The sequence below is a fragment of the Conger conger genome, chromosome 6, assembly GCF_963514075.1.
Source record: "Conger conger chromosome 6, fConCon1.1, whole genome shotgun sequence".
Lineage (NCBI taxonomy): Eukaryota > Metazoa > Chordata > Actinopteri > Anguilliformes > Congridae > Conger > Conger conger.
Window position 1 is genome coordinate 60431772 of NC_083765.1, and position 27556 is coordinate 60459327.

At 43.7% G+C, this 27556-nt stretch overlaps 1 protein-coding gene across 2 annotated transcripts in view; it reads left to right on the top strand.

The window, feature by feature from the left end:
• Positions 1-2912: 2912 nt before the first annotated feature.
• LOC133130802 (unconventional myosin-Ie-like) overlaps positions 2913-27556 on the top strand; it is a 63627-nt gene continuing 38983 nt past the window's right edge. For both annotated transcript variants that reach the window (XM_061245651.1, XM_061245652.1), the window contains exons 1-4: positions 2913-3260; positions 21180-21323; positions 23355-23444; positions 24299-24393. In XM_061245651.1, coding sequence (XP_061101635.1) covers positions 3258-3260; positions 21180-21323; positions 23355-23444; positions 24299-24393 — 332 coding nt within the window. In that variant the 5' untranslated portion in view covers positions 2913-3257. The remainder of the gene's footprint in view (positions 3261-21179; positions 21324-23354; positions 23445-24298; positions 24394-27556) is intronic.

Below are 27556 nucleotides of genomic sequence, written 5' to 3' on the forward strand. Positions count from 1 at the left end.
CAAGGCGAGAACATAATGTAGCTATAAATGATATGTAACCGATTGCGAATTTTAATTAAATCATTAAGAGCAGAAGTCGGTTTGAAGTCCAGAACCATCCAGCATGAGCGACATTGGGTATTTCCGTGAGAATGTCACCGGAGAGCGGGAGCCGTCAGACGGGTTTGGTGCGGCGAAGGCAGTCGCGCTGCCTCTGCGTCCCTCCCCCGCTCCCTGCTGCCATCCTGCAGGGCAGCATACCTGCCTGTGGGACAAAGGGAACACACCCCACTCTCCGCATGTCACGCGCGTCAGTCTACCTGAGTGGAAATGCAGCACGTTTCTGCTACAGGGCAAAATTGTGTGACCTAAAATTTATTTATGTCTTTTTGTTTTTGTTTTGTCTCATACATACACAATATATATTTTAAAATCTGTATTTCGTTTTACATCACAAAAAAAGATGTCTTGCTGATATTAGCCCTTGTGTAGTCTTAACATTTTGTATACTCCCCTTGTCCTAAGGGTAAAAAAATGACCCGCCGTCACTAAACCCCTAAAATAAAGCAGCTTAATTGAATTTCCATTTTTCAAATCTATTTTGTATGAAGAAACAACATGTCACTCATCACAAACTTTGTCATCAAATTTCAAGTTGAAAAACCATAGTGGCAGTGACATTTATCCATCCATCCATCCATTATCTTAACTTGCTTATCCTGAACAGGGTCGCAGGGGGGCTGGAGCCTATCCCAGCATACATTGGGCAAAAGGCAGGAATACACCCTGGACAGGTCCCAGTCCATCGCAGGGCACACACACCATTCACTCACACACTCATACCCACGGGCAATTTAGACTCTCCAATCCACCTAACCTGCATGTCTTTGGACTGTGGGAGGAAACCGGAGTACCCGGAGGAAACCCACGCAGGCACGGGGAGAACATGCAAACTCCACACAGAGAGGCCCCGGCCGACGGGGATTCGAACCAGGACGTCCTTGCTGTGAGGCGGCAGTGCTACCCACTGCACCATCCGTGCCGCCCAAGTGACATTTATTATCATTATTATTATTCTTATTATTATTATTATTACTAAATAAATAGGCTATGAAGGACAATGTAGGAATATTTCCTTTCCTTTCTACTACTGTACGTTCTTATGAGGCCATATTATTGTAGTTGGTCCAGTGTGTAGATTCAGTCGACCTAAAGCATATCACTCTCATTGAGGCAGAGCACAGTGTTATACTGTAGGATTGGGCACAGGATTCATTGTAAAATGGTAAACTAATCACAGAGGAATGCAAACCTGTCAAAAAGAAAGGGGGGGGGCTTGGGAAAACACAAACATTCCACAAAAAATAACAGAGCTCTTTAACATTGTTTTGCTGACTGTAGCATTTGAAGCCCGCAAATAATTTTCAAGAATCTATTGGTTTCCACTGAATGCAGCACGGGAGTGGAACTTAAGTAAACTCTCAAAAATAAGGTCACAGTACATTTTTTTCTGCAGGGATCAAATTTCTCAAATGTACCCTGAAAGTACAGTCATGTTTTCTTTGGGTACAAATTAGTATGTTTTCCAAGCAAAAAAGATACAAATGTATTATATATTGCTGGCTAGGGGTGCAATTGCATGCAGGGATCATCAACTCTGGCCCTCGAATCCAAACCCAACCCTGGTTTTGTTTTCTACTGGGTAGACCAGGCTTCCAGGTAGGCTGTAGTCTGAAAATGTGTGTTTTTAGTCTACACCGAAATATGGGGAGGGATTTTGTACTGACAGTGGTAGGGAAGTCATTCCACCACTGAGGAATCAGAACGGAAAACAGGCGTGAACGTGCAGCTCGACCACCTGGTGTTCATAATGAGGAGACCACAAGGCGACCAGAGCTGGCAGACCGGAGTGGTCTTGCTGGGGTGGAGGGAGCCATTAGAGTTTGGATGTAGAGTGGGGCAGTCCCCTTAGCAGCCTGGATTGCCAACACTAGTGCCTTGAAGCGGATTCTTGCGGCAATAGAGGTGGAGGGCGATGAGGAGGAGGGGTGACATGAGGGGATACACTAATCTCAAAGAAACTTGAGAGCCCCACCGAGTCTGCTGTTTTGAAGAGTTGTGCCCACCGGGGGGCACTGTACCTCAGCAGCTGGGAGCTGCTCAGCTGCTCCTTCATTAGGATGAAGATGTGACAGATGGGGGATAGGATACAACATGACATTGCTGTACAGAGAAAACTATACAGGGTATACTGAAATCCCCTTGTGAAGGATGCCACTGACTATTCTCTATGGAGACCCCGGTATAGCATTGCATTACATTACCGTCACTTGGCAGATACTCTTATCCAGAGTGCAGTACGAAGCATATAAACTGAATTTCAATCAATGGTCTGTATACATACGAGGAATGCGCGTATAAATAATTCAAATACGTGGCAATGTATTGACGTTTCTGCTTAATAACATATTGTTTTGGCTATATTCAGGTATAGCCCCCTGACATATATATCAGAACATATAAATATGTTCAAATACATTCCAAAGATACAGTACAGTATTTGCTATATATTGCAATACATACAAATTCTTTACCTGTATACTATTGCTCATTTTAAGAAACAGGCTACAATCGTCTATATCTCGCATGCAGGTATTTGTGGTTGCTAGGCATAGCCTAAGTAATTAACCCGTTCACTGTACCTAAAAACTCAATCGATCAACCCATAATGATCCGAAAACTTGCGCTCAATCCCAAGCACCTCGACACCCTCAATCACCTTCTCTTTTGAAGATCTCTGCGCAGTTGTGGCAACGCGCGCTGTGTGGACTCCAGCATTTCTCAGCCTCCGGTAGGATTCCCTCTGGAGTGACGCGATGAAGTGTGGCTCCCATTGGCTGCGGGCAAAAGACGAATTCACCATTTATGGAATGCTTGCCTGGTGTACTCCACTGACTATCGTCCGCCACTGAAAACTTTCTCGTCCGATGGTACGGTCTGCTATCTGTCTGTGTGTGAACAGATGATTGCTGCAGTTCAACAGTAACTATGGGGAGGGAGAACGTTTGGTCCTGAGGAGACTCCGATCGTCCCGATTTGGAGAACTGCTGGGATTCGAATGTAGCCAACGTTGGACTTCTACAGTCTTAAATTGTTTAAGAGTTGCCTTGTCGGAAACACGACGGAAACACTAACTTCAAGAAAATTAATTTGTCAAGACCGCTTCATAACACGGAATAATACCTCAGAACATACTCGCTGTACAAGGAAAGAAAATCATGGTGAGTGAATTCTTTTATTGAGTCTTGTTCTCCTGCTAAGTAGGAAGGTGCTGACACGGCAGCAAGACACACCGCTTTTCATTTGCTTCGTAATTGGAAAAAATCGATAGAAAAAACTAAAAACAAAAACTCAACGATAAGATAGACTAAAAACTCAGTGCTTTTCTTTTCAACAATATGCTACATTTGCAGGCAACCAACGGAGCTGGTTAAAAAATATTTCTGAAACTGTTGTGATGCAAATTAACTTCATCATATGTGCACGAAGGAAACAATTTATGAACAAAGAAATGTTGAACCTGAAAACTCGAGTAGCCTACGCTGTATTTCACAGCCAAGTAGCGCAGTTTCCATACTTTTTTCCATGGAGGAAATTCAAGTGCTGGTACACGATGTTAGGACCATGTTAAACGAAACCATTCCCCAACGATGTAATAGGCTATAGTCTAACGTTAGAATAGATTCAGAACCACACTTGTCAACTGCCTATGTTGATAGAGCCGTTTTGCAGATATAGCCTACCTACCATAGTTAACTGTCTTAAGACTACAGCTTCAGTTCAACTGACAGTTACGAGGGACAGAGAATGTTTACGATCTACCTGCCGTGTAAATAGTCCACTAAGATCAGGGTTTTCATTGGATTATCCACTGGGACAGTTAAATTAAATTCAGCACGTAGGCTATTGTTTGAATAATACAGTTGTCAACGGGAGAGTCGCGTGGAATTTGGTTCGTGTTTTGTGACCACAGTTTGCAAAGTCTGTCTGTCCGTCAAAGTCACTTAGATCACATTTGTGATGAGTGATTTGAACTCCCGACGCGTATCGGACGCGATTTTATGCATTGCTGCTGCCACACAATTGGCTGATTAGATAAGCGCGTGAAGAAGGTGTTCAGTGTGTGAGTGTAGGTCCTTCAAATCACATTTAATCAAAAAAGCATTTGAGGGTTGCCATTGTCATGCTGTCAGGGTGTGTTTACAAGTTTGTCATGCTACACCTGTCAAACAAATAAGTCATGGATTTACTCAGTGACATAGTGTCTCTGATTTCCGACTACCCTTATCTTGCAGTCAGGGTCAATGTGGAGTGGAATTAATTATTTACATTTTGTAGGGAGCAAAGGGAAAAGCTTTGGAGGAGGAATGGAAGTGAGCTGTTTATGGACAGGCAGATAATGTCATGTATGGGCACTTGCTATTTGTGAAAGACAGGCACACCCTTGCTTTGAACGAAAATTAGTTGACTGTTGGGAAGAAAACTTGATGTGTTTGTTTGTGTGTGTGTGTGTGTGTGTATGCCTGTGTTTTCACTAGGGTGGCTAGTATGTTCCTCGCATTACAGGAAGCCATCAATGTTCCTGAAATCACCTGCTAAGATCTTTGGGGAAAGACATGTACCGTGCGTGGGCCTCACCTTTTGTGTTATGAGACAATGGTGAGGGTGAGCCCTGTAGTGGTTATCAGGTGCAGTGTAGTGTAGAATGTCACATCTCGCGGGTTATAGTAATTCTATCCGTTTTGTTATAGTTATGCCACTATTTTTGTTGTTAAACCACATCAGCCTTCTCTGGAGCGAGTGTGTCTGATTTGCTTGTTATTAACAACCATAGTTTTTATACCGGCCTTTTCTGTATCTCCCTCCATATCTCTGCATTTCACACATTCCCTCTTTCTCGGAGGAACGGGTAAATCCTGTTCCACTGCAGTCTCGCCCCTGCTGTGCGAAAGCCTAAATGGGGGGAAATATGTAGCCTGCAGAACTGGTTTGCCACCAGAGAAAAGTGCAAATGCCATTTATGTAAGGCCGCACATGCAGGCACGGACTCATCATGATGATTCAAACAGTTTGATAAAGCAAAGCAGCAGAAGCGCTCCTGGCTACCTGAGGCTGGTGGGAGTGGTACGGGGTTTAAGCAGTGCACTTGTCACAGCTGGTGTAGAGCCGTCAGTATTAAACCACTTCTGCTATACTGCTCACGCCCCCTTCTCTGATTGTTTGTGAGGCCAGGAGCAAAAGGCGCCCTGTAGAGGTGCAGATGTGAGGGGCAGCCTGTAGCATAGTGGCTGAGGTACGTGACTGTGAATCAGTGAAAGTGTGCTGGCTCCCTACACTCTTCCATGTCCATTGAAAGTGAGAAAAGAGGCTCTCTTATCCTCCTCAGTTACACCGGCTTTGTCTTGCGTGGTCATTATCGTATCCTAAGGTCGGATCAGTCAACACATTTTGCGAACCTTAGTGCCATTTGGCAATGAATTCTATTGTTAGAGGTTGTGGATATGTATTTCAAACAGCCCTAGATCATCGGTACCTCTTTAAAATGCTGCTTAGCACGTTACATATTGAGCCCACCCCTGCTGCCAGTCTGTTATGGTATTAACATTAAGGAGTGTGGATATACGAGCTGCAGTTTTATGTGGGTGTGCTAACAATGAGTCCTAATTTTAGTTTTAAATTAACTGGGAAAGATTTCGTTTTTTTGTTTTGATGATAATTAAAGCTCATTCCTCCCAAAACCATCGATTATGATCTCATTATCTTTCTGTACCTAAATATAACAAATATTGATATAGTACAGAGTGCAATTATTGGCTGTTATCTGTATGACTAGTTCCTTACATGTCATTTTGAAATTTTTTATATTGAAATTAGCCATATGTTGTCATAGGTGAGATTGAGCACAACGTTTAAGAACCAGACATATTTGGATATTCATGCTGTACCTCTGAAACCCATTAAGAATTAATTTGCTAATGGCCATATACTGCATAGAGGCCAGAAAATCCAAACAAACTGCCAAAAAACACCCTTTTACCATTTTCTGCTACGTTCCATAGCACTGTGGTGTCCTGGAAAGGAAAAATAATTAATGGGATGAATCATTGCGATACAAATACAGCCTTCCCAGACTCTGCAGGGCTTCGTGGGCATATTATGACCTTAAAAAGGGTACTCCAATATTTGGGTTTTGTGTAAAGGACTTCGTCTCAGTCTGTCTGGAGCAGCAGACGGTAGCATCAGTCACAGACTGCCTTTCTGCCAGATGTTGAATAGTAGGTCAGTATGACAGCATATGTTCTGCATTACCAGCTCCTTTTGGGAGGTGCACGCATAGTAACCCCCCCCATCCGAATGAATTCAGAGTCTGCAATTCATTTTCTACAGCATGTGGGAGAGAGAGTGAGGGAGGGAGAGGGAGAGAGAGATAGAGAGAGATGCATACATGCAAACACGCAGACACACACAACACTAGAAATAGAGAAAAGAGTGTGAGTGAGAGAGCACAGGAATGTGAGCTTGCTCTTTCAAGCGGACCTGTCGAGGGCTTCTGTACGGCTGGGGAAACCATTAGGTCGTGGGCTCCTGACCGATAAACCGCTCGCCCTCACTAATGGATCTCACGCGGCCAGCTCTTTTCAAATCCTCTCTACATGTGTAAAATGCCCTGTGGGTCTCAGCAGAGATTCTGGCTTTCTCTGGAATTGATGGCAAGTCAGGAAACATCCTGTACTGTGTGGCTAGCAGCCCTTCACTCTGCTTTCTGGAATGTGTTGTTCTTACAAAACTAAAATAACAAGTATTTAAATTTTATATTGAGACTTAAAATCACTTATCAGACTTATTTATTTTACTTTTTTGCTAAATAAGACTAATATATTGCCAATGAGGTAAGACAGTTTGACTCATTTCAAGATTTGCCAATGGAATAAGAATTTCACTTGTCTAGAAAATCTCATCTCTAGATTTGCCAATGCAATAAGAAAGTCACTTGTCAAGCAAACATTAATTTCACTTTTTGCAATGTAATTATCTTGGGGCATTCTGAGGCCAGTTTGGGTTGTTCTCAGCACCTGCTGCTGCAGATGGTTTTCTGATTATCCTGTAGTGTTATTCAGACAAAATAAGTCAAAGAAAAGCATTAAACATAACTGATTACTATAAATATTTTCTTTAAGTTTTCTAATTAGTTTTGTGACAAGAGACCTTGCCTTGACCTTTCTTGCTTGTCAGGCTGTGTGCTGTGTCATCATTCGTGCCCTGCCAAGTTTAATTAAAAAGAGCTTGCTTTGCACATTTGTTTTCACATCATGATAATCTTGACCATGTGTCCCTTTATTATAAGGTCTTCGCCTGAAATCCTCCTCTGTCTTGTGTTGGATTATAAATCTTCTGGTATGGATTACAGGAGAGGGTTTTCGCTCATCATGCCAATATCTTTGAGTTTGAAGGTGTGTGTTTTTTGTGTTTGCTAGCATTGCAATTATCAAAAGATTACTTAAGCATAAACTGCCAGCAGTGCTTTTGGCAGAGGAAGGCTGGTTCCAGCTCATAGACTGTAGAAAAAATATGGACCAAGTGCTGGTTATGTCACCCACTGACTATCCATGGGCTTGTGAAAAGGTTTTCAGGCACTGCCATGTTGTATAATTTGGAGCCAGATACTGTACAGTAAGACGTTAGCTGATGAAAAAACACCCATTGCCTGGGTTTGACTGCATTTTCCTGTATTTGTATTTTTGCCGCATTGTTACCATTGATTGTGTATTGAAAGTGGCTGAAACAACTCTCATGTAGCCGACCGCAGTGGCGCTAGGGTGTAGCATCTCTCAACAAGACCAGGAAACAAGCCTCAAAAATGAAGCTTGGTCCCATTGGCTCATTTGCGAGGTGACTTGTGGGAATGTGTGAGCTAAGCTCTGAGGCCTAAGGCTTCTCTATCTGGGGGAAAAGGCTGCTCGAACACTGCTGTTATTTCCTCTTCAAAAGGGAGTCGGTGAAAATGGGGCCAGTCCTTTGATCACAAGGGCTGTCTGAGGGGAATAACACAGAAATGTGCTTCAAGGCGAAGGCATACACATCTCAGGAACCTGTTTTTATCTGAAAATAATCAATATCCAGGACTGATGATTTGTCCTTCAGAAATGGGTAACGCATATTGCCTTCTCTTAACGATACACGGCCAAAACCCTGAAAAAATGCCCCATGAAACCTTGACGTAAATGTCTGCAGTTTGTTTGACCCTGAAAGATCTCGGCTGCTAACACAACCCATCTTTTAGCAATTGAATAAAACAGAGCTGCTACAAGCGGCGCTTGTGGGGCTGTGCCCGCACTGCCGCTGATGTTGAGGAGTCAGCGTAACGCACCAGAGAGCACTGCGTGTGGCTTCCACACTCTTGGCACACTGCGACACTATTTGGGCCGGGAGTGGGACCTCACAGATGTAGCGAAAGCGTGTCATGACAAATGGTTTACTACTTCTTTCCCCCAAATGCTAAATCAAACGGTGAAAGGACCCTTAGCGTTCTGACCTCTTTCCCTGCAAGTCCTATAGATCCGGTTCCACGCTCCCTGTACAGTGAGACCAGGTGGAAGCAGAGCCGTGTTTGCAGAAAGTCACAGATGTGCGTGCCAACACCCCTCCTCTTGCCCCCCCGCCAGTATCAAGTGGCTTAGTGCTGGGGGGCTCGTCCAGCTGCACGACAGATAAATAACTGATCGCTGTTGCCGGCCAAACGGCAGTTGGGTTACTCATTACAGATGTGAAGCCCTGGTGTTCGCTCTGTTTGTTTTGCCCCCGAGTTGGCTCTCCGCACCGAAACTCCTGCAAGGTCGACGACGCCCCAGTCAGAGCCAGCGGCCAATCGCGGAGCAGAAACCTGCGCATGTGCCTCGTCATCGCGTGCGGGGTCAAAGGTCTTCAATCTGAACGCAAATGAAGTTTTCAGTCTTTTCCTCGGAGCTAAGGCAATAGCTCACAATGGTAGGATATGAACTACTTCTTGAGCATCTTCATTACCATTGAGAAGCCAAATATGATCAAATACCTTCAAACTTGTGATTCAGAGATGCCTCTTTTCTGGTTGTTTTTGATATGGCGGCCGGGTTTGCCCTAGTCTCTGCAACCTTGAGCGGCTGCAGGGCCCAGACCTACTGTTGCTATGGCTCCTGGAAGGTTGCCCCTGGTTTTCCCTCTGTGGGTTTGAGCCTTCTTGTACAGCCAGGTCCAGCACAGGGATGTACAGAAGCAGGCACAGCCAAGTAACTTGGCGATTAGTTGTATAGAGCAGATTTTATTTTATCCGCTTAATATGCATGACTGTTCTTGTTTTAGTACTTGTCATTGTTCTATGTGTTATTTAATTCCCTCTGCAGTTCTTAATGCAAGAATTTGTGCTATTTTTTAAAATCGTAATAAGAACCCGAACATATTATTTTGCTTTGAGTGAGGGTTATTTTTTCTTATTTTTCTTTTGCTCTCGGACATTTGTGCATTATAGGGAATAAAATGGCAAGGCCAGTGTTTTGACTTTATAGTGCATTGTTCTTAATGTCAGCATTTGTGATTATTAATAATAATAATAATAATAATAATAATAATAAGACCCAAACATATTATTTAGCTCTGAGCGGACCTTGCTACGTAGCGGTAATCTCATTTTTCTCGTGAACATTTGTGTGTTTTATGGCCAGTGTTTTGACTCACCTTGTATTCATCGTTTGTAGTGCCCTGGCATCCACATGGCTTCACATTGTCTGCCCCTTTCTAATCTTGGGAATTTAATGCTTTACAATATGTGCTGCTTGCTTGCTTTTTCTGGCTAGTTATTTTTTCCTTGAGAGCTGGAGGCCGGTGTAGAAGGCTTTGCTTCCACACCTGTTCTCGCTCCTGAGAGTGAACGAGCTGATCTCTAAAGCTGATTTCCCTTCCATTTGCATGGTATTCTGTTTAGTGCATATCAAAGTAGACGGGTGAAAGTTCATGCCTGCATCCCTTTCTCATCATCTCATTTTCAATGATCACATTGGCCCCATGGGCCTAAAATCTAAAGCCCCAGGCATTGAATGGATTCAAGCAGTCAGAAATCATGGACTGAGTTGACACATTTGATTAATTTGGTCTGGCCGACATTCTGAAAGAAATGGACATCAGTGATGTGGAATATGTACTGTGGTTCATGTCTATACCATCAGGTCTATGTGCTGGTATAGATTGTATAGGTTGATGAAGGGCATTGTCATATTTGAAAACAATTTGTATGATGATACTGGCTCTGCTTGCATGAACACAGTTTCAATAACTAGTGAGAACTGGCTATAATGACTGGTGGTAAAAAAAAAAGCATGCATATAGTGTAGATAGTTTTAAAGTATGTATTGAAATTAGATAAAGCAGATTAGTTAGCCATAACACAAGCAAATCTAGCCATGTTTTCTTTAGCTGATTCAGAACTAAGACGTCAGTGCAGAGGATGCCATGTAGCTAAACATATCGTGCTAAAATAACACACTGCAAATAATGCACTTTGGCCACATAATGGTTTCTTGCTGAGAAATTGCCATATGTCCTTTTTTTTTTGTACCGTCTTATTATTCATCACCCCAGCCCGCTCCCCAGGGAGTCCACTTCCTGCCGGGCAGTAGGCGGGCGGTAAAGGGTACGGGGAGTAATGGCCATTAGTGCGGCATCCGGCCTGCTATTGTGTGGAGCCACAAAGCCCCTTCAGAAGTGTGAAAAGTGATGTTTCACTGCCGATCTGGCTCACGAGACAGGACAGGTGGAAATGACAGAGGCTGGATCTCGTACCTGTCTTTATTATTTCATGTTGCAGAGAGTGAGTCGATGTTGATTTAAGGAGCTTGTCATTCGCTTGCGTTCCCTGCTTAGACAGACATGCGTAATTTGACCCAAGCTAAAACTCATGTTGTTGTATAAACTTTTTGGGAATGTAAATATTTGTGCTTGTGCTGTGTCCTATGAACTCAAGATGTGCAGCAACTCGAGAATCCCAAGTGGCCACAGTCACAACACTGTTGCTCACCTGTGCTTCACTGCTGCAGTCACTCCTGAAAGAAAATCTCAAAATGTCTGTTAGTCTAGTCGACTAGTTGAATTGCTTGAGCACCTCTGCAGGGAAAGAAAGATTTCAGGGAACAAGATTGCCCTCTAGGTCAGAAGATTCTTTGCAGGGCTCTTTGGCAAATGTCAACACGTCTACCTGATGTGGAGATGAGGAATTCTTTCAGAAGAGGGTGTCAGCGATGACTGGCTAGGCATTACCGGGAACTCAGATGTGAGTTGTGGCGTTCTTGGTGTCCTGCCAAAACAGTTTTCCCGTAGGCAGTGAGTAAGGCTCTGACTGGCCTGATGTTGGTTTTGAAGTGCGTTTCTTCCTGTCGTTTTAAGAACATTCCCCCACTTCAAAATTACGGGCTGACTTTCAGATTATGCTGCTTTTTACTTTTACGTGTGTGGCTGATTTAGCCTTCCTTTTCTGCTTGTTTTTGTTGAGTGTCAGTATCTGTTTAAATCAGTTGTAAGTTTAATCATTCATAAAATATTGTTTAAATGGGCCTTATGTTGTTATGTTGTATGTCTGTCATTCGCTTAGAGCAGGTAATCTGTGTAGGTCTTGGGCTCTGTCTATGGCAGTAATGAAGCATAAAAGCAGCAAGGACTACTATAATAGATGCAGTCGTGTGAGAAAGCAAGCACAGCCCAGGTCTGTGGTCTAATAGACTGAGGTGGAGCCTGTCTCACTGTTATTCACTGAGCTTTCTCAAAATGGACGCACATCCATGGCCAGAGTGCAGTCTGTAGCACAGCGGACTCTCGCTATCTTCCGATGCCCTACCATCTCACTTTTTTATCTGTGGGTGTGGCCTCTTCTCTATCTGTTACCCTGTCTGCTGTATACCTGTCTCACTAGAGCAGTGAACATGAAAGGGCACTCTGTCCCACTCTCATAGAAAATGCACTGCCATCTCCTGGGTTTCTCTCCGTGTCTGAATGAGGCCTGTGTTCCTTTAGCCACCTAAACATATCTTTACCATATCTGTGTCCCTTTTCCCCACATTAACCTGGAACCTGAGGAGAAAACTGAGGAGTGTTATTTAATGCATGTACTGAACAAGGATGCTTTTAGTGACTGTTAAAAGCTCATTTGTGTGACATGTAAGGTTTCCTTTATTTTGATTATAATTTTTTAAAAAATTGTGCATTCTTTTTTACATAAGCTAACAAGCTAGACACATTTTGTGTTTCCCTTTATGGATTTTTTAATTTTAATTTTAAATGAGCTCATTTACATACAAAAACATGATGTCCAGTGTTGGGTGGCCCTTTTTACGTACAGTATGTCACTTAATGGCCAATTATCTCCCTCCAAGAGCGGACTCCTGGACTGAAACCTGAAACCCGAAACCCCGCTGCCTGTGCAGTATCGGGACCGTTGATCTCTTTCCATGGCCGTGGACTTTCTCCCTGGAAGCGAAGCCTCGTTAAATTAGCAAATTACCATTAGCTCACATAGTAATGAGGGGAGGCCGGTGTGCCCGAGAGCGGTTGACTCACCGTCTCAAACCTCTCACGTTACCCTCAGCTGCAGTCATGAGCTGCTTTCACCATGACTCTCTTCGAAACCGCCAAAGAACACCACGCATTAATGACTGTGCGGTATGTTTTTCCCCACACTGCCCAAGTGGAGCAAATTCTATCCCCTCAAAGGGTTTCAATGAACAGTTTGATTCTCGGTTTCAAGATGGCATCTCTGTCAAACTTTCCAGTTGAGCCGATATATGATTTAGCCTTAAGGTTCAACCGCTGAAATGACGTTGGCTATCATATGAATCCTATGAAAACATTATTAGATGTGGTAATATATTCTGTGCAAACAAGCCCAGCAGATTGGCAGATGTACTGTGGCTGGCGTCTTTGTTCAATTGCAGTTGCAAGTTTTGGAGCATGACACAAAGACCACACATGAAAATGTATTCATAGATATTTTTTTGTTTGACATAAAGAAAAGGGGATGTTTACAAAAGGCTCAATGCAATAAACAATATACAAAATAAACAGAAGATGCTAACATGCATATGGGAATGAACATTGCAAGGGAAATCAAATTTTGTAATCAAATAGCTGTGCTTTCCTGTGTATTATTGCTGGTATTGTAACTTCATTGGTGTCAATGAAAGTATGGTGGTTGTCATAGGCTAGCAATGTTTATATACAGGTGGAACAAATTTAAGCAAAACACTCATAGTGAGGAATTACAGTTTAATGTTGGAATATGATCACAAACCTTAACATCTTAACAGTTACGGAAAGTAGTCAGAGTTGAGCTCACTGGAGCTGGGGGTCTGAGACACACAAGTGAAGTCCTTGGTCTAGACTCTATCAACATTTATCTTTCACTTTGGCCCATAGCTCTTTTTTCAATGCAAAAATGATGACTTATATTTCATTAAATTACTTTTATTTGGCAAATGCTGGTATCCAGGGGGACTTAAAATGTAGCTACATTTTTTAAACGTTAAAAGGTTTTGTTCATTTATTTTGGCGAATAAAAAAAACTTGTGAGTCAAAGTTGAGCATTAATATTGATATAATCCAGGCTTTGTGCCAAAATGTGTGTGCATGTGCTCACTTCCTGCTGAAATAAGGGTGTGCATGTGCTCACTTCCTGCTGAGATAAGGGTGTGCATGTGCTCACTTCCTGCTGAAATAAGGGTGTGCATGTGCTCACTTCCTGCTGAGGTGTGGGAGCGAAACCCAACTCCAGATGAAGGAACGGGGCCACTGCGTTGTCCCGGAAACCGTGCTCATGAATGGGAGCCTCTCTCATACAGTATGGCCTGTCATTTACATTTCAGTGTGGAGAAAAGTAACGGTGTTGGAGTCTATGAGTCCCATACTGTACACAAGGCCTGTACTTAGTCTTACTTGACCTTTTTGGCATACATTTTCAGAGCAGGCCTGTGTATGCTGACGTCGCTGACGTCTTGTTTCACGAACAATATCCGGCCTTAAAATTATGCTTTCGGAAGCAATCTTTCTCACAGGGGTGGGTTGTGGGCCTGGTTTTTGCGGTGTTTTTATTTTTCTGTCAGATTCCGTGCTTGTTAAGGAGAGAGAGTGAGGGAGGGAGGCAGAGAGAGAGAAAGCGAGAGAAAGGGGGGTTTAGATAGTTTCCCCAGGTTTCCAAATCCCAGTCTCACTTTCTGAAGCTACACCCTTCTCTTTCTGTACCTCTTACTTGCGCCTTTTCCGCTCTTATCTGAGACATAGCCTCACCTGCAGTGCTAATGCCCCAGGGCCCTTGGAGGTTAGCTTGCTTGATGCTTTATTTCATCTTAATCGCTTCTGTTATATATCATATATCAAATGACTGACTCATGGTTACCTGAAAGTACCCTCACACCTGATGGTAGTAATGTTGCTGGCTGAGCTACAGGGTGTTGTGTTTCATTCCAACTTGCCCCTCTTTTTGCGGATTTTGTTTCTTTACATATTTTATGACACATTATTCCATTAGTGAAGTAATAACAAAAAAGACAATGGCAAAAGAACCAGTGCAACAGAGTTAATGGCTAATAAAGCTGATAGCCTTGGGTTAGTAGGGCTTTCATTATTCTGATGGGTCCAGCCGATGTCCGAAGCCTTTAGACTTCCCACGGTGATGTGGTGATGTGTCTGAGTCAGGGGACGTTTCCGGGATGGGGGTAGATTGTAAAAATTGGCTGCCATGGTGCTCTCAGTACCAGGCCATCTTGGGCCGAGAACCCGAGAGGTCTTTCCTACTGGTGTATCGTGACCTGTCACATTTTGATTGCTGTAGACTAGTAATCAGGCACTAAGACTACAGTTATATAAAGTGTACGCTAAAAAGTGACTGCACATAGGAAGTGGTTTGAAACTAAATTTGAACTTTGCTGCGAGGGTGGCGATGCAACCACCTTATTATTATTATTATTATTATTATTATTGTTATTATTATTATTATTATTTTCATGTTCCATTATGGCTAGATTGTATATCTGGATACACTGCTAAGACCTTACCTGAGCTGGGCAAAACTACTAAATGATTTTTTCACAAATGGCTTCTCTTTTTGGCCACAGTAGGAACGCTAAGTTCTGAATGTGTGCTTTAGAACTTCTACAGCAGTCAAAATGCCACCCGTCACGATACGTCACGACACAACAGAGATATGAACGGACCCCGCGCGGCTCCTCGACCGACACCTGACCTCCCCCCTCTCTCAAAGTTTCCAGGACGACAGGGAGAGCAGTGAGGGGTTGTTGTCTGGGGTGCAGTTTGATCCTTAATGAATATCCCATCCAGCTGAGTCATCTCCGGAGTCCAGAGCCACTACTGAATCATTGTTCTTCCTGTGTTATTGTCCCTGAGGGGCCGCAGCGCTGTGCTGCAGAAGTCTGCTTGCTGTTTTATGCATTTCGATGGTTATTATATTCAATAGGCTTATGTTTCTTTTGGTAGAGTTTGGTCATCGGTCAGCACCGGGCCCTGGTACGGCTCTCCTACAGATGTGGTTTGTGAAGCTGCTGACTCAGCGTTTATTCTGTAGCAGTAATATAATCCAGGTGGGAGGTTTTGTTTAAAATGTTCCTCCCCTGCCCCAAAGCTCCATAACCCATCCCCGGTGTAAAGTTGCAATTTGGATCCAAATACAAAACTGCTGCATTCCTTTCCAGAGATGAGAGATCGAGGCTTAAGTTGATGGGGGGGGGGTTGCTCTGGACCCACCATAAATTCACTGCAGTTGTGTGGGGTCAAGGGTCAATGCTGATTCAAGTGTTGTCTGTCTTCCCTGTGACCAGAACAAGGACACAGGAAGTGTTAACTTGTGGTCTGCAGACGGATTGTAGGTTAGGGCTGATTGGTGGTTGGTGGTGGCGAGGGAGGGTACCTGGCTCAGTCGTAAGATTGAAGATCCTGAAACGGACAACGCCATCCCACTTAATTTCAGGACACTCTGATTTGGGAATTAAAGCTTATAGAAATGCGTACATTCCTCAGTGGATGGACTCAAACGCCCGCTGTGCCTATACAAATCTTTGGTGACATTAACTACCCAGTGTTATGCAAGCAATGATACCATTTCATCTAAGTGGACTATAAAAGCAAGAAAAGCATGGATATTAGGGACTGCTTAGCTGAAGTCTATGCAGTAAATGTCCTTTTTCAGAGCTGATCCTGTCTGTGTGCAAAAGTGAGTCAGTCTGGTGCTGTTTAAACTGGTGCTGCTGTAATGAGTCGAGTCTCAGTTTGTTAATAACCCTCTGAAGTCTTGGCTGGTCTCACGGCCAAACCACAATGAGTTAGCCAAGACGCCACACAGCTGAAGGTGGAGGGAATATTGAAACTGTGTCTTGGCCCTATACTGGTTAAAAATAGAATTTTTAAAAAATAAATACAAATTTGGCACCCAACGTGAGGCTGAGCATATACAATTCCCACCCCAAATTGGAACAGCATATCATCTGCCACCGCAGCTGTATACATGCATGAACCCCACTGCCGGTTCGGGAGAGTGTAGACATCCACGGTTCTCCACCGAAACACATGGTGTCCCCAGCTGCTTCTTCACACACGGCAGACTACAGCTTGTACGGAGTGGAGTCAGAGGAGGACCTTTCATATGCAGCTTCAGCTTTAGCATGCAGTCCATGGGGCCTGATCGAGCAGTTGGGAACCAGCGTGTCGCCTTATGGATCTACTGGCCACAGTTGGCACTGGCACAGTCTAGATTCAATCCGAGGCCACAAGTATCATCAATGTACCCCAGCATGATGCCCTGCTTAGTCTTATCGACTGTGAGTCGCTTTGTATGAAAGTGTCTGCTAAGTAACTGTAATGTAACTGAATGAGCCATCATCCAGCAGCCATATCTTCTTTTTATTTTAACATTTTATTATTTCTAATTTCATCTTGCTACTAGATTTATTTTAGTTTAGGACTGAATGAGGGAAAAATCACAGATGAATTCATACTTATTTCATTAATTCTTTCCATTCATATGTGCAGGCATTCATTTACTGTAATGCAGTACAGAGTACAGACATGCAGTACAGCAATATGATGTTTAAAATATTTTTTAACTCTGGTAGCATGGTACAGGAAATTTGAGGGGGGGGCTTCCACAGATTGCAGGTTTCATATAAAGCCCAAAAAAGAGAGAAAGCGAACAGAGGAGACTGTTCCCCTTGTGTGACTGAATCAAACCCAGCCATTTCCTGTGCCCTGAGCTTGGCTTGGCTCTCTCCATATATGGGAATGGTATTTGCATGAAGGGGATGTCGGCCTATGGATATGGGCCGTTCCCGAAATTTCTCCCAATGTCGTCAGATGGAATATTGAAAGTGGCATTTTACCAACTTCTGGGACAGCACTGCAAAAAATTGTAAAAAGTTGACTTAATTATAATGAAGTCTACCTTTAAAATTATTTTGTAGTGTTGTCCCAGAAGTCGGTAAAATGCCACTTTCAATAGTGATATACTTTTTTTTTTTTTTACTTTCTTGCTAAAAAAGACAAAATATTGGCATTATGGTAAGACAGTTTGACTCATTTCAAGATTTGTCAATGGAATAAGACAATTTCAGTTGTCAAACAAGCATGACCTATTAAAATAAGCTAATCTTTTTTACTTGATGGAAAGATCTTTATTACGAGCCTAAAACACTGAATCAATCACTTTTGTGCAGTGCAGTTTAACCAGACTCCAAATACACTGTAAAGTTTCTGTAAATGCTGCTTTACTGTATGTGTGCTATTTTATGATCGGAATGGTCGTTAATACGAGATGTCAAAAACCCAGCAGAGCTCTGCACCTTAGCGATGCTGTGAAGCGCCCCACACTGTCATTCAGCCCTGCTATTGGCCCTGTAAAACTGTGACTGGGTAAGCCTCTGGTAGCTCCATGGTGACGATGTTATTGTTTACTCCTCTGAGGAGTCTCCGAGCAGAGCGATGTGCCCTTTAGACCTCATTATTACAGACACGCACTAGCTCTCCCCCAGCTGTTTGTCTAACAGCTGGGGTTAGCACGTTAGCGGGAGGACTACTTATTGGTAACCAGGTGATTCACAAGCGGTGTTTGCCCATAGCCGTGGGTAAATATTTAATATTGAACCGGTCCTATTTATATCTGGTTCTGTTTTCCCAGAGTAAACCTGCGTTAACCCCTGAAAACAGGGCTACTTGTGCTGTTAAAAACCTGCACTCCCCCTCTATAGGTTCTAGACATCTGCAAATATCTGGACCGCTCATAATACAGTCCCCTGTGATCCGCAAACACTGCGCAGCCATTTTGTGCCCTGCCAAATGTCCCTGAGCTGATTGTGCAGTGTGCACCATGCCATCATTACAGAGTGAGAGGAGCAGTGGTGACTTATTGTATGGGATCCCTGCCATAGTGTGTCCTTCTGTCCTGGCTAACAGCAATGACTTCTGTGGCCTCCACTGTGGTGCATGCAGACTAATGCTAGCCGTACACTGTGCGATATTGGCTGTCTTTTACGATTGGTACATGATGGCCGATTTTGGCTAACGGCGAAATAATTCTCATTTTGTCAGCGACTGCAAAATGTTGACACAAATTGCACGGTGTATACCCAGCTTTATGTGCATGTGAAAGTGATTAGGTCCTTCCCACAATGCATTCAAGAGTCCACACCTAGGAGCATTATGATGTGAGGGGGGAAATGAGTGGATTCTATCATGGGTATCAAGAGCGTTCTTCACCAGGAACAACAAACACACTCTCCAGACGCGGACCCCATAGGTGCGTGCAGTCGACTGTTCTCTATGGGCTTGCTTCTTTGTAGTCATTGCACCATTGCGGTGCTCCCTGGATCCCCAAGCATTACATCACTGAGATGGCACCCCATGTAGCCTCACAGTACGAGAACAAGGCAAACTTCTCTGTTCTTTTTTTTTGTTTTCTAAAAAGCAAGCTGTAAAACATGATAATGGATACCTTCTGGAGAATTAATCAAGCGGTAATTTACGACATGCCCAGTGAATAAAAGCAGTGTGAGGGGCGGAGGCTGAGGCAGTTAGCATTCCTCCCCCTGGGCTCCATGCTAGGACCCAGTCTGTAAAGGCTGTTTAGTCCCTTGGTATAAGAACACATAACCGCCCTTGTGAAAGTTAATTGTGGCAAATTTGCTCAGGTTTTGGGTAATTTTTTGCTGCCAACTGTAAGTCAGTCAAATGCGTCCACTCTTCTCAGCATTTTTTCCTTTAGGTCCTCTAAAAAAGAACAATAATTTTAGTCTTATATTGAGGCTTAAAATCTAGATGAAAATATTGCCAATGATGAAAGACGGTTTGAGTCATTTCAAGAATACAATTTCACTTCAAGATTTGCCAATTGAATGACAACATTTCCTTTGTCAAGCAAACATAAAAACAAGCTAATATTTTCTCCTTGAGTGAAAAAATTAGATCTTAAGTCATTACAAGACTAACATGCTTGTTAAGACCGTAACTGTTTGCAGTGTCCACACTTCACCACGCGATTACTTTCCTGCTGTACTGTACAGTGCTTTTATAGTATTTTTACAATCACAAGTTGATGGGAGTTCCAGGTATGACTGCATACATTATTTTTGCCTGACACACTGATAAAAAATTTGAAAAGCATTCCTTGGCTTTTGAAATGCAGAGAAGTTAAAACTTTTCTCCTGGGAACCTGAATTGTGTCCTATAAGCGGTGTCAAAGCATTCCATGACCTCAAAGCAGAGAGGCATCACACTGTGGGGACAGAAAATCACAAAGCTCCTTTTCCTACCCCTCCTGTGCACACATCTCACAGTGACAATGTGTCCTCAACGCAGATATTCCCAATATGTGATGTAGTCACAGTCTTTGTGGGCCGTTCGCCATCAGTGTATTCTTATATACGTGCGTCATCTATCTTAATCTTTCCAAACCGATTTAATAGGCAAACACATTGACTTTATTGACTGTTGTCTGAAATGTTGCTGCCTTTTTAATGTATGTTAAAACAAACAGCATTATAAACAGGGAATAGGGCAGGGAAAGTTAAATTAGACTCCACAAATTACTCCACAATTACTCCGGCCTCAAGCCCCCTAGCAGCCCCGCGGTGGTTCCTGACCACCCGCTGGAGATGGCAGTTCTGTCCAACATGTCTTCTGTCCATGCGGGCTGGAGAGGCATTTTAGCATTAAGCGGTGTGAAGCGATTTCCTGCGATTGGCTGAGGTTCTGAAGCGGTGACGGCGCGGTTCTTCTTTCGCGAGCCGAGTCCAGGAGAGAGTGACGGCTCGCTGCCCCGCTCTCCAACAGTAGCCAGCTGTCACTGACTCACAGCTCCTGATGGACGGCCAAGGCACGGTCTGGAGGGAGCGGGAGAGAGAGAGCACGAGAGAGAGAGAGATAGAGAGAGAGAGAGACGTCAGGGCACAGCTTCAAAAGAGCTACCGGCAGCATGAGGCCTGCAGCCCTGTGCGGAGTGACTCACCGCCGAGGTCAGAAAACAGCTTGACATCCGCGAGAGCCAAGGAGAGCCGCTTCGGCCCGCCGGCCAGGAGCTCCAGATGAAAGGCCGCCCATGAGGAAGCTCTGTCCAGAACGCTTTTCTCCTGGGCCGCGCTGTTACCCGCTCACTGCAGCGCACATTAGAACCAGATGAGCTGAGCCGCTCCCTGTAGGCCCGGTGGGGCTGGCTCTGGCTCTAAAGGCCTACAGGGCCTATAGCAGGGGTCATCAAATCACCTCGAGGGCCGAGAACTGCAGGTTTTCCACCCTCCCTTTACCGTCAGGTAGTCAGGTGTGAAGACAGTCTGACCAGTAGCACTAATTGTTCATTCAAGTACCTGGGAGGAATAAAAACCAGATTTGATGGCCCTGGTTTTCATTGTTACTTGCCATTTAATTGATCCTAGTTTGTTAGGTCTGAACTGTGTAATTGCTTTAAATTATTTTAGGTGTTTATAAGATTTTAGTCAAATTTTTTAAAAACTTGCTTTAGGCAGGCCCCCCTTCAGATACAAAAAACGGTTTCTGTCTTTGGCGAACTCATACAGGCTGAAGTGTGAGCGTCTTTCAGGCAGGGTAAACATGGCTTGTGTCTGTGGTTTCAGGGGAGCAAAGGGCACCATCGGTACCACTGGCAGAGCCACAACGTCAAGCACAGCGGCGTGGACGACATGGTGCTGCTGACCAAGATCAACGAAGACGCCATCGTGGAGAACCTCAAGAAGAGATACATGGACGATTACATTTTCGTATCCTTTTTGTTCTTTAGACACGCAGCAGCAGCAATCTCAAGCAGAAGTGGACAATCCAAGTCCTCCTCATTATCACTAGAAAAGCAGACCCCTTAATTGTGCACCTTAAACCCCTTAATGTTCCACCTTAAAAAGTGAGCTATTTTGTTAAAAAAAAATTTTATATGCAAATATGCACACTCTAAGACTTTTTAAAGGGGAAAAACTACTGAACTTGTCAATTAATAACCCTTAAAATGTTCCTTATTCCCATGGAGGGGTAAAGTAAGTACATTATAAGGTGTCCAGCACCTGAAATACACCTTGATTGTAAGATTAAGGGTTTTTTCCTTTACTGTCATAATTAAGGGGTTCTCACCTTGGCATGAAATTAAGGGGTCCAGGTAAAAAATAAGGCCAATTTATTTAATTTAAGGGACATTGCATGCTTTCACAGGCAAATTAAGTAGAAATTAAGCACATTTTAAGGACGTCCAGTTCGTAGTGTATTTTGTTCACCTGGATTTGCTAATTGGTACATACAGTATCTTCAGCCAGGAGGTAGAATTAGTTAGTGAAATCCACTGGCGAAGTTTATACACATGGCAGGACTTTTACTTTTTGACCCCTGAACTTTCCTCCTCTGGTAGCAAGCCTCCCTGATTTCTTCTCAACAGGAGTTTCCTGCATGTACCTCCCGCATGACCCACTCCCCCTCTACCAGGACAGGGGGAGTGAGAGGGGGACTTTGGTGCTTTTATTGTGCTTGACAATGGTAGGGGTTTAGTGTGGGGGAAGTTTCCCCTCACGCAATGAGGTACAGTCATTGTGCGGACAGATTTTAAACATTTCCACATGACTGCTTATATATTAATCCATCAATTAATCCTTCAAATCCTTCAATTTTTTGATTTTTCATTGTACAAATGGTTTGGGGCTGTTTGTTTACGGTATTTGTTGGGTGTTTTCGTGGTTACTTGGTTGAAAAAGTAGCAATGGGAAGTCCACTTTTGTCAGAGTTCACGTCTTGTTCATGTCTGGAATCTGCTTTGCATAAACCTGCTCCTCATGTTTGCTGTCCCAACAAGATCCTGTATTGCACAATGTTTGGCATGAAAATTAAGTGCTTTAGGGCTGCTACTTTTTGTTTTAAAACAACCTAAATATTTGCTGAAGGAAAAAATGCTGTGGCGCTGAAGGAAGACATATTCTAGGACCTTAACATAGGTCCAGTTGTCTTATATTGACATTTTCTGGGCTGACGTTTTGTTTTAATGCGAAAAGTGTGGCAGTTCAGTAGTTAGAAAGGCCCTGCGTGTTGAGAGTATTAGTTTTAAAGAGCTTAGCTCTCACAGTTTCAAACTCTGAATCAGTCCTCTGATTGTGGTGAGAATAGCAACAAGATCAGAGCTGCCAGCTAATAGCACACTGCACTGGGGCTATGCAGGCCTCCCTGAATACATGTATTCACTAACAGAGACACACACACATATCTACACACACGCATGCGCACGCACACACACACACACACACACACATTTGTGCACATGCACACACATGTACACACACACAAGCATGCACACACATATGTACTCCATATGTACTCCACACACACAATAGTATGTGTACACACACATGGGGCGGTCTGTAGCATAGTGGTTAAGGTACATAACTGGGAACCACAAGGTCGGTGGTTTTAATCCCGGTGTAGCCACAATAAGATCCGCACAGCCGTTGGGCCCGTGAGCAAGGCCCTTAACCCTGCATTGCTCCAGGGGAGGATTGTCTCCTGCGTAGTGTAATCAACAGTACGTCGCTCTGGATAAGAGCGTCTGCCAAAATGCCATTAATGTAATGTAATGTAAACATGCGCACACATGCACACACACACACACACATGAGCAGGCACATCATTATGATCTAACACAACAGGCACATAAATGGTGAGTGTGAGAAGGCATGGTACAGTAGGTGTTCTCAGGGGGAGTCCAGTATCTCTCAGTACACCATGCATGGAGGGAGTGGACCTTAACTCCCGTCCCCTGCCAGACATACATTGGTCCCGTGCTCATCTCCATCAACCCCTTCAAGCAGATGCCGTACTTCGGTGACAAAGAGGTGGAGATATACCAAGGCGCGGTGAGTAACGCACCCCACTGCAGTTCTGGAGCTGGGCTGGGTGTGTACCTCTTGGAGGAATGCCCACGGGCCAGCCAGGAACATCACAAGAACACAAACGGTGCTGTCCGCCATTTTGATCATATGAGGAAAATAGGTCAACAAACAATGTTAAGACAGCTATTCTGTACATCAGGGCTTCTATCAGATATTAACAATGGGTTTTATTCCATTCACTACAACAGCACAATGCAAGCACAGGGATACGTTAATCCACTTGAAAGAATTGGTGGCAGTTACCATACCCAAAAAAAAAAGGTTACTTAATGGGTTTCTTTTTCATGGTAATAAAGAATATCCGTAAGTAGTCTCCACTAGGTGTGGCGCACATAATGTTTTTGCTCCACCCTTGCTTGGCTTGAAGGCTAAGGGGAACCTGCCCTTTCCATTGAAAAACCTGGACACCATCTCATAGTGCAGCCTGCTCATGTCTGCTATTCTAAGTGGTATTGGCTAGCAAAGGCAGACTTGGCTCCTGAACTGGGCATTTAATCAGTGCAACTTATTGAAAATCTGATCAGTGCTTGATTAAAAGTATGAGTACATAATTTACTGCCAGATTGTATTAAATATTGAACATTGTGTCCACCCATATATGGAACAACACCTGGGGTCTATTTTGAAGAACTGGCTGACTTTACAAATCCCTACCTAACAGCTTGAAGCTTGAAATTAATGTAATGTTTTCAGGTGAAGTTCAGTTATACTCTTTCATTATGTCCATTCATAATGATGTGCTTTTCATTTTCATTTAGTTTGGCTGTATTAATAATGGATATACTAAACTAAGCTGATTTTCTCTCTTGTGATGGCAGGCTCAGTATGAGAACCCACCACACATCTACGCTCTCGCGGACAACATGTACCGAAACATGATGATCGACCGTGAGAACCAGTGTGTCATCATAAGGTGAGGGATGACTTCCATGGCTTCTTCAGGCTGTGAACGCCGCGTCGATATGTCTGCGCTTGTTTTTGAAGAACGAGGGTAGCAACCAAAGACCTTTAAAAAAATTTTACAGAACAGAACTGGTATGTGTGGAATGTATGTGAAAAAGAGTTGTCTGACTGGGCAAACGGACGGATAGTGATTAAAGCAGTGAGAGGGATGCATGCTCTATTACATAACCAGTCTAAAGTGTGCAGAGTAAATGACAGAAAAGAGCTTCAGCTGCCTCCACGTACTCTTAGGTTTTTAACAAATTATTTTTCAAAAGCATCCTTTTTTTCCTCCTTTTTAGGTTATATAATATCTGCCTGCATCAAACACACTTGCTATTTTGGTTTTCCTGGATGATTTACACCTTTGAATGCAGCTAATGTTTTGTGGACAGTGCACAGTGTTCCAAGCCCTGTTGATTTAATTTTGCACGTGGCTTAACCCGGATGCAGATTGAAAACAATGCAGAATGAAACTTGATCCAGTTTTTGACCGTGCTTCCTACTTCAGAAAAACAGGAAGTGCACCTGTGCGGCCTGTCTCCGGGCAACCGGGCTGCAAACAGCATTCCGCTGCCCTCCCACACTCGCTCCCATCCAACATGAAGCCAGCCTGTGTCAAGACACAGGAAGTGGCTGCTAATACCATAGTACCATAGAGATATGCCAGCTGCTAATTGGATCATTGTTTTGGTACTTTGTGGGAAGTTAAGTTGCTTTGTAGGAAGTTAGTGTCAGTAAGTACCGTATTTATTTTGTTGGGGATTGTTTGCCCTGAAACGACTGGGAAAAATGTGAAAGATGTTTCAAAGGAAATTAATAGTGTAAAAAAAGGAAGTACTTGTATAACCAAAACAAACATGAAACCCAGCAGGTCTCACCTGAGTGCGTATGACAGCCAAGTGGACTTGCATCAGTGCAATCCTTAGGCTGCTCCCTGTTCTTCTTCAGACAGTAGCCCAGAGACATGTAGGGGCCATAGGTTTGTAGATACAGTGTCTCCTTAAGGGTTGGACACACTTCCTGAACTGGTTCAGTGGCATGTACAGTAGCTCAGAGGCCTGGTCCCACCCAGCGCCTGTGTGTCCTGCAGGGAGCTGTCTGAGGCCTGGTTGGTTACTGTAGTGCTTACATCATGGCGATTGGGCTCCTGCTTCAGCACTTTCCCTCTGTTGTTTGCACAGCGAGCAGCTGCCCGTACAGTTCGCCCACATGAAAGGAACGGGAGAGGGACCGCGACAGGCCAGATTAGCGGACAAAGCCTTGTGTGAAATGGCTGCTCCATGCATTGTGGTCGGCGTTGTCCTGTGAGAGAGTTAGCTTTTTTTCAGATGGAGTGAGAGACTGTTGGTGGTGAAACGGTGTCTGCACCTCGGCCTTCTGGGCTTCTCCTCCGCCTGTTAGGGGAAGGTCATCTGTGAGAAAGTGGCAAAGCAGAGACGTCACAAAACCTGTTCGGCCTGTTCTCCCTGAAGCGCACGTTAGCACGCGCTGTAGCCTTTCAAAATATTTACTGAGACAGCCAGGTGTACAGAGATGGTTGTCATTGTTACGTGAAAAAGAAATCCACCCTGAAGGGCATATTGGTTTGGTTTTGTATGTCGGGAGGGGTTGTGGTATTTATAGGGCATATAATGTATAGCTTACTGGGGGTATGTAGCTTCAGTACCTAGATATTGTGCACAATGAATCAGCAAGTTTGCTTTTATTGTTCTGATTTTAGAGAGTATTTCTGCCCAGCTCTCTCCTGGACTGAGTGAGGTGCCATCCTAGATCTAATTGGAGAAAACAATGACTTTAGCTTGTGTTTAGCTTTCTTGCTGTTTAAGTCCCCAAGCAAAAGTCTCCTTTTCCTCTTCTTGGTATTAATTTTGCACTTTGCTTTGATCTTTTATTTTTTTTTTTTCTGTTCTTGGTAATTCAAAAAAATCACTGTCGAGGTTGTCATGGTAGCACTGGCAGTGGGACAAGAGGGATTCCATTTCAATGAAAACAAAACAATTATTTTTTGTTAACACAGTTACCGCTTGCGGAGGTGTACTGTATATTGTGACGACAAAGAAATAACAGAGAGCACAGAATTAGTTAATTTGTTCATCATAAGGATTCCCATCAGCTGATGCCTTGATGACCAGCTAGTCTTCCTGGGGTCAAAGACAACATTACACAATACACATAAATATACAATCGGCAACAAACGAAAGCAATAAATGAAACCCGAGATGAGACGACATAGGAGTGAATTCCATGATTATATGTTTTCCGTGCCTCCCAGGAAGTACCTATTCATGGGAATGAGAGCCTGTCCATATCAGATATTTGCATAGTCATTTGCATGTCATTCTTTCTCCTTTCATTTAGTAGTATAAATTGTTGGAGGCTAAAATAAATGATGGCTGACTGGTTATGTATGGTTCCTTGAGTCAGAGTTGCCAGGTGTCATTTGCAAGTTAAATGGGTATGATTCAGCAGTGTGCAGTATGGCACATAGGCTCTCTACCAGTCTGTGTTTGGCCAATAAATCTGACAGGAAGTCAACAATGTCTTTAGCGTCTGCCTTCTGTATGATTACAACATACAATGGGGGAGCTCTCCACCGGGAGGGTTAAAAATAGGATCCATTAAGTGAAACTCCCCGCCCTCAGCGAACGTCAGACTGCGCTTGCAGGCGAGTGTCTGTGCTTATTGAAACCTGCAGAGGACAGCTGGGGGGCTGGGTGGAGGCTGAGCGCGAATACGCTCCAGTTAAACGCGTAGCGGAGAAGGTCAAAGGGCAGACGCATGCTCCTTGATCACGTGTCTGGTTTAGTGTGTGGTCTGCCTTGAGTTTAGGGAGGGCTGCTAGTGAAGCGTTGGGAAGCACGCCCGTGAGTATCGACTTCAGTGAAAGTCAAAACAATGAGCCTGTAAGGTTGCAGGCTACAGATCTCTGTGCAACCCTACTCAGTGAACTTCCTATGACAGTGTGCAGCTGTGCTTTTTCTAAAAGGTGAATGTCAATTCAACAGATTTGTATTGTAGATTTTCATGAGATTTGGCCTTGGAACCAAAATGACCATTATTAATCTGGGAGATATGGGCTAACAAAGTTTGCGCTTATTCGCGCATGAGTTTTCCATGAGTTTCCCTATTTC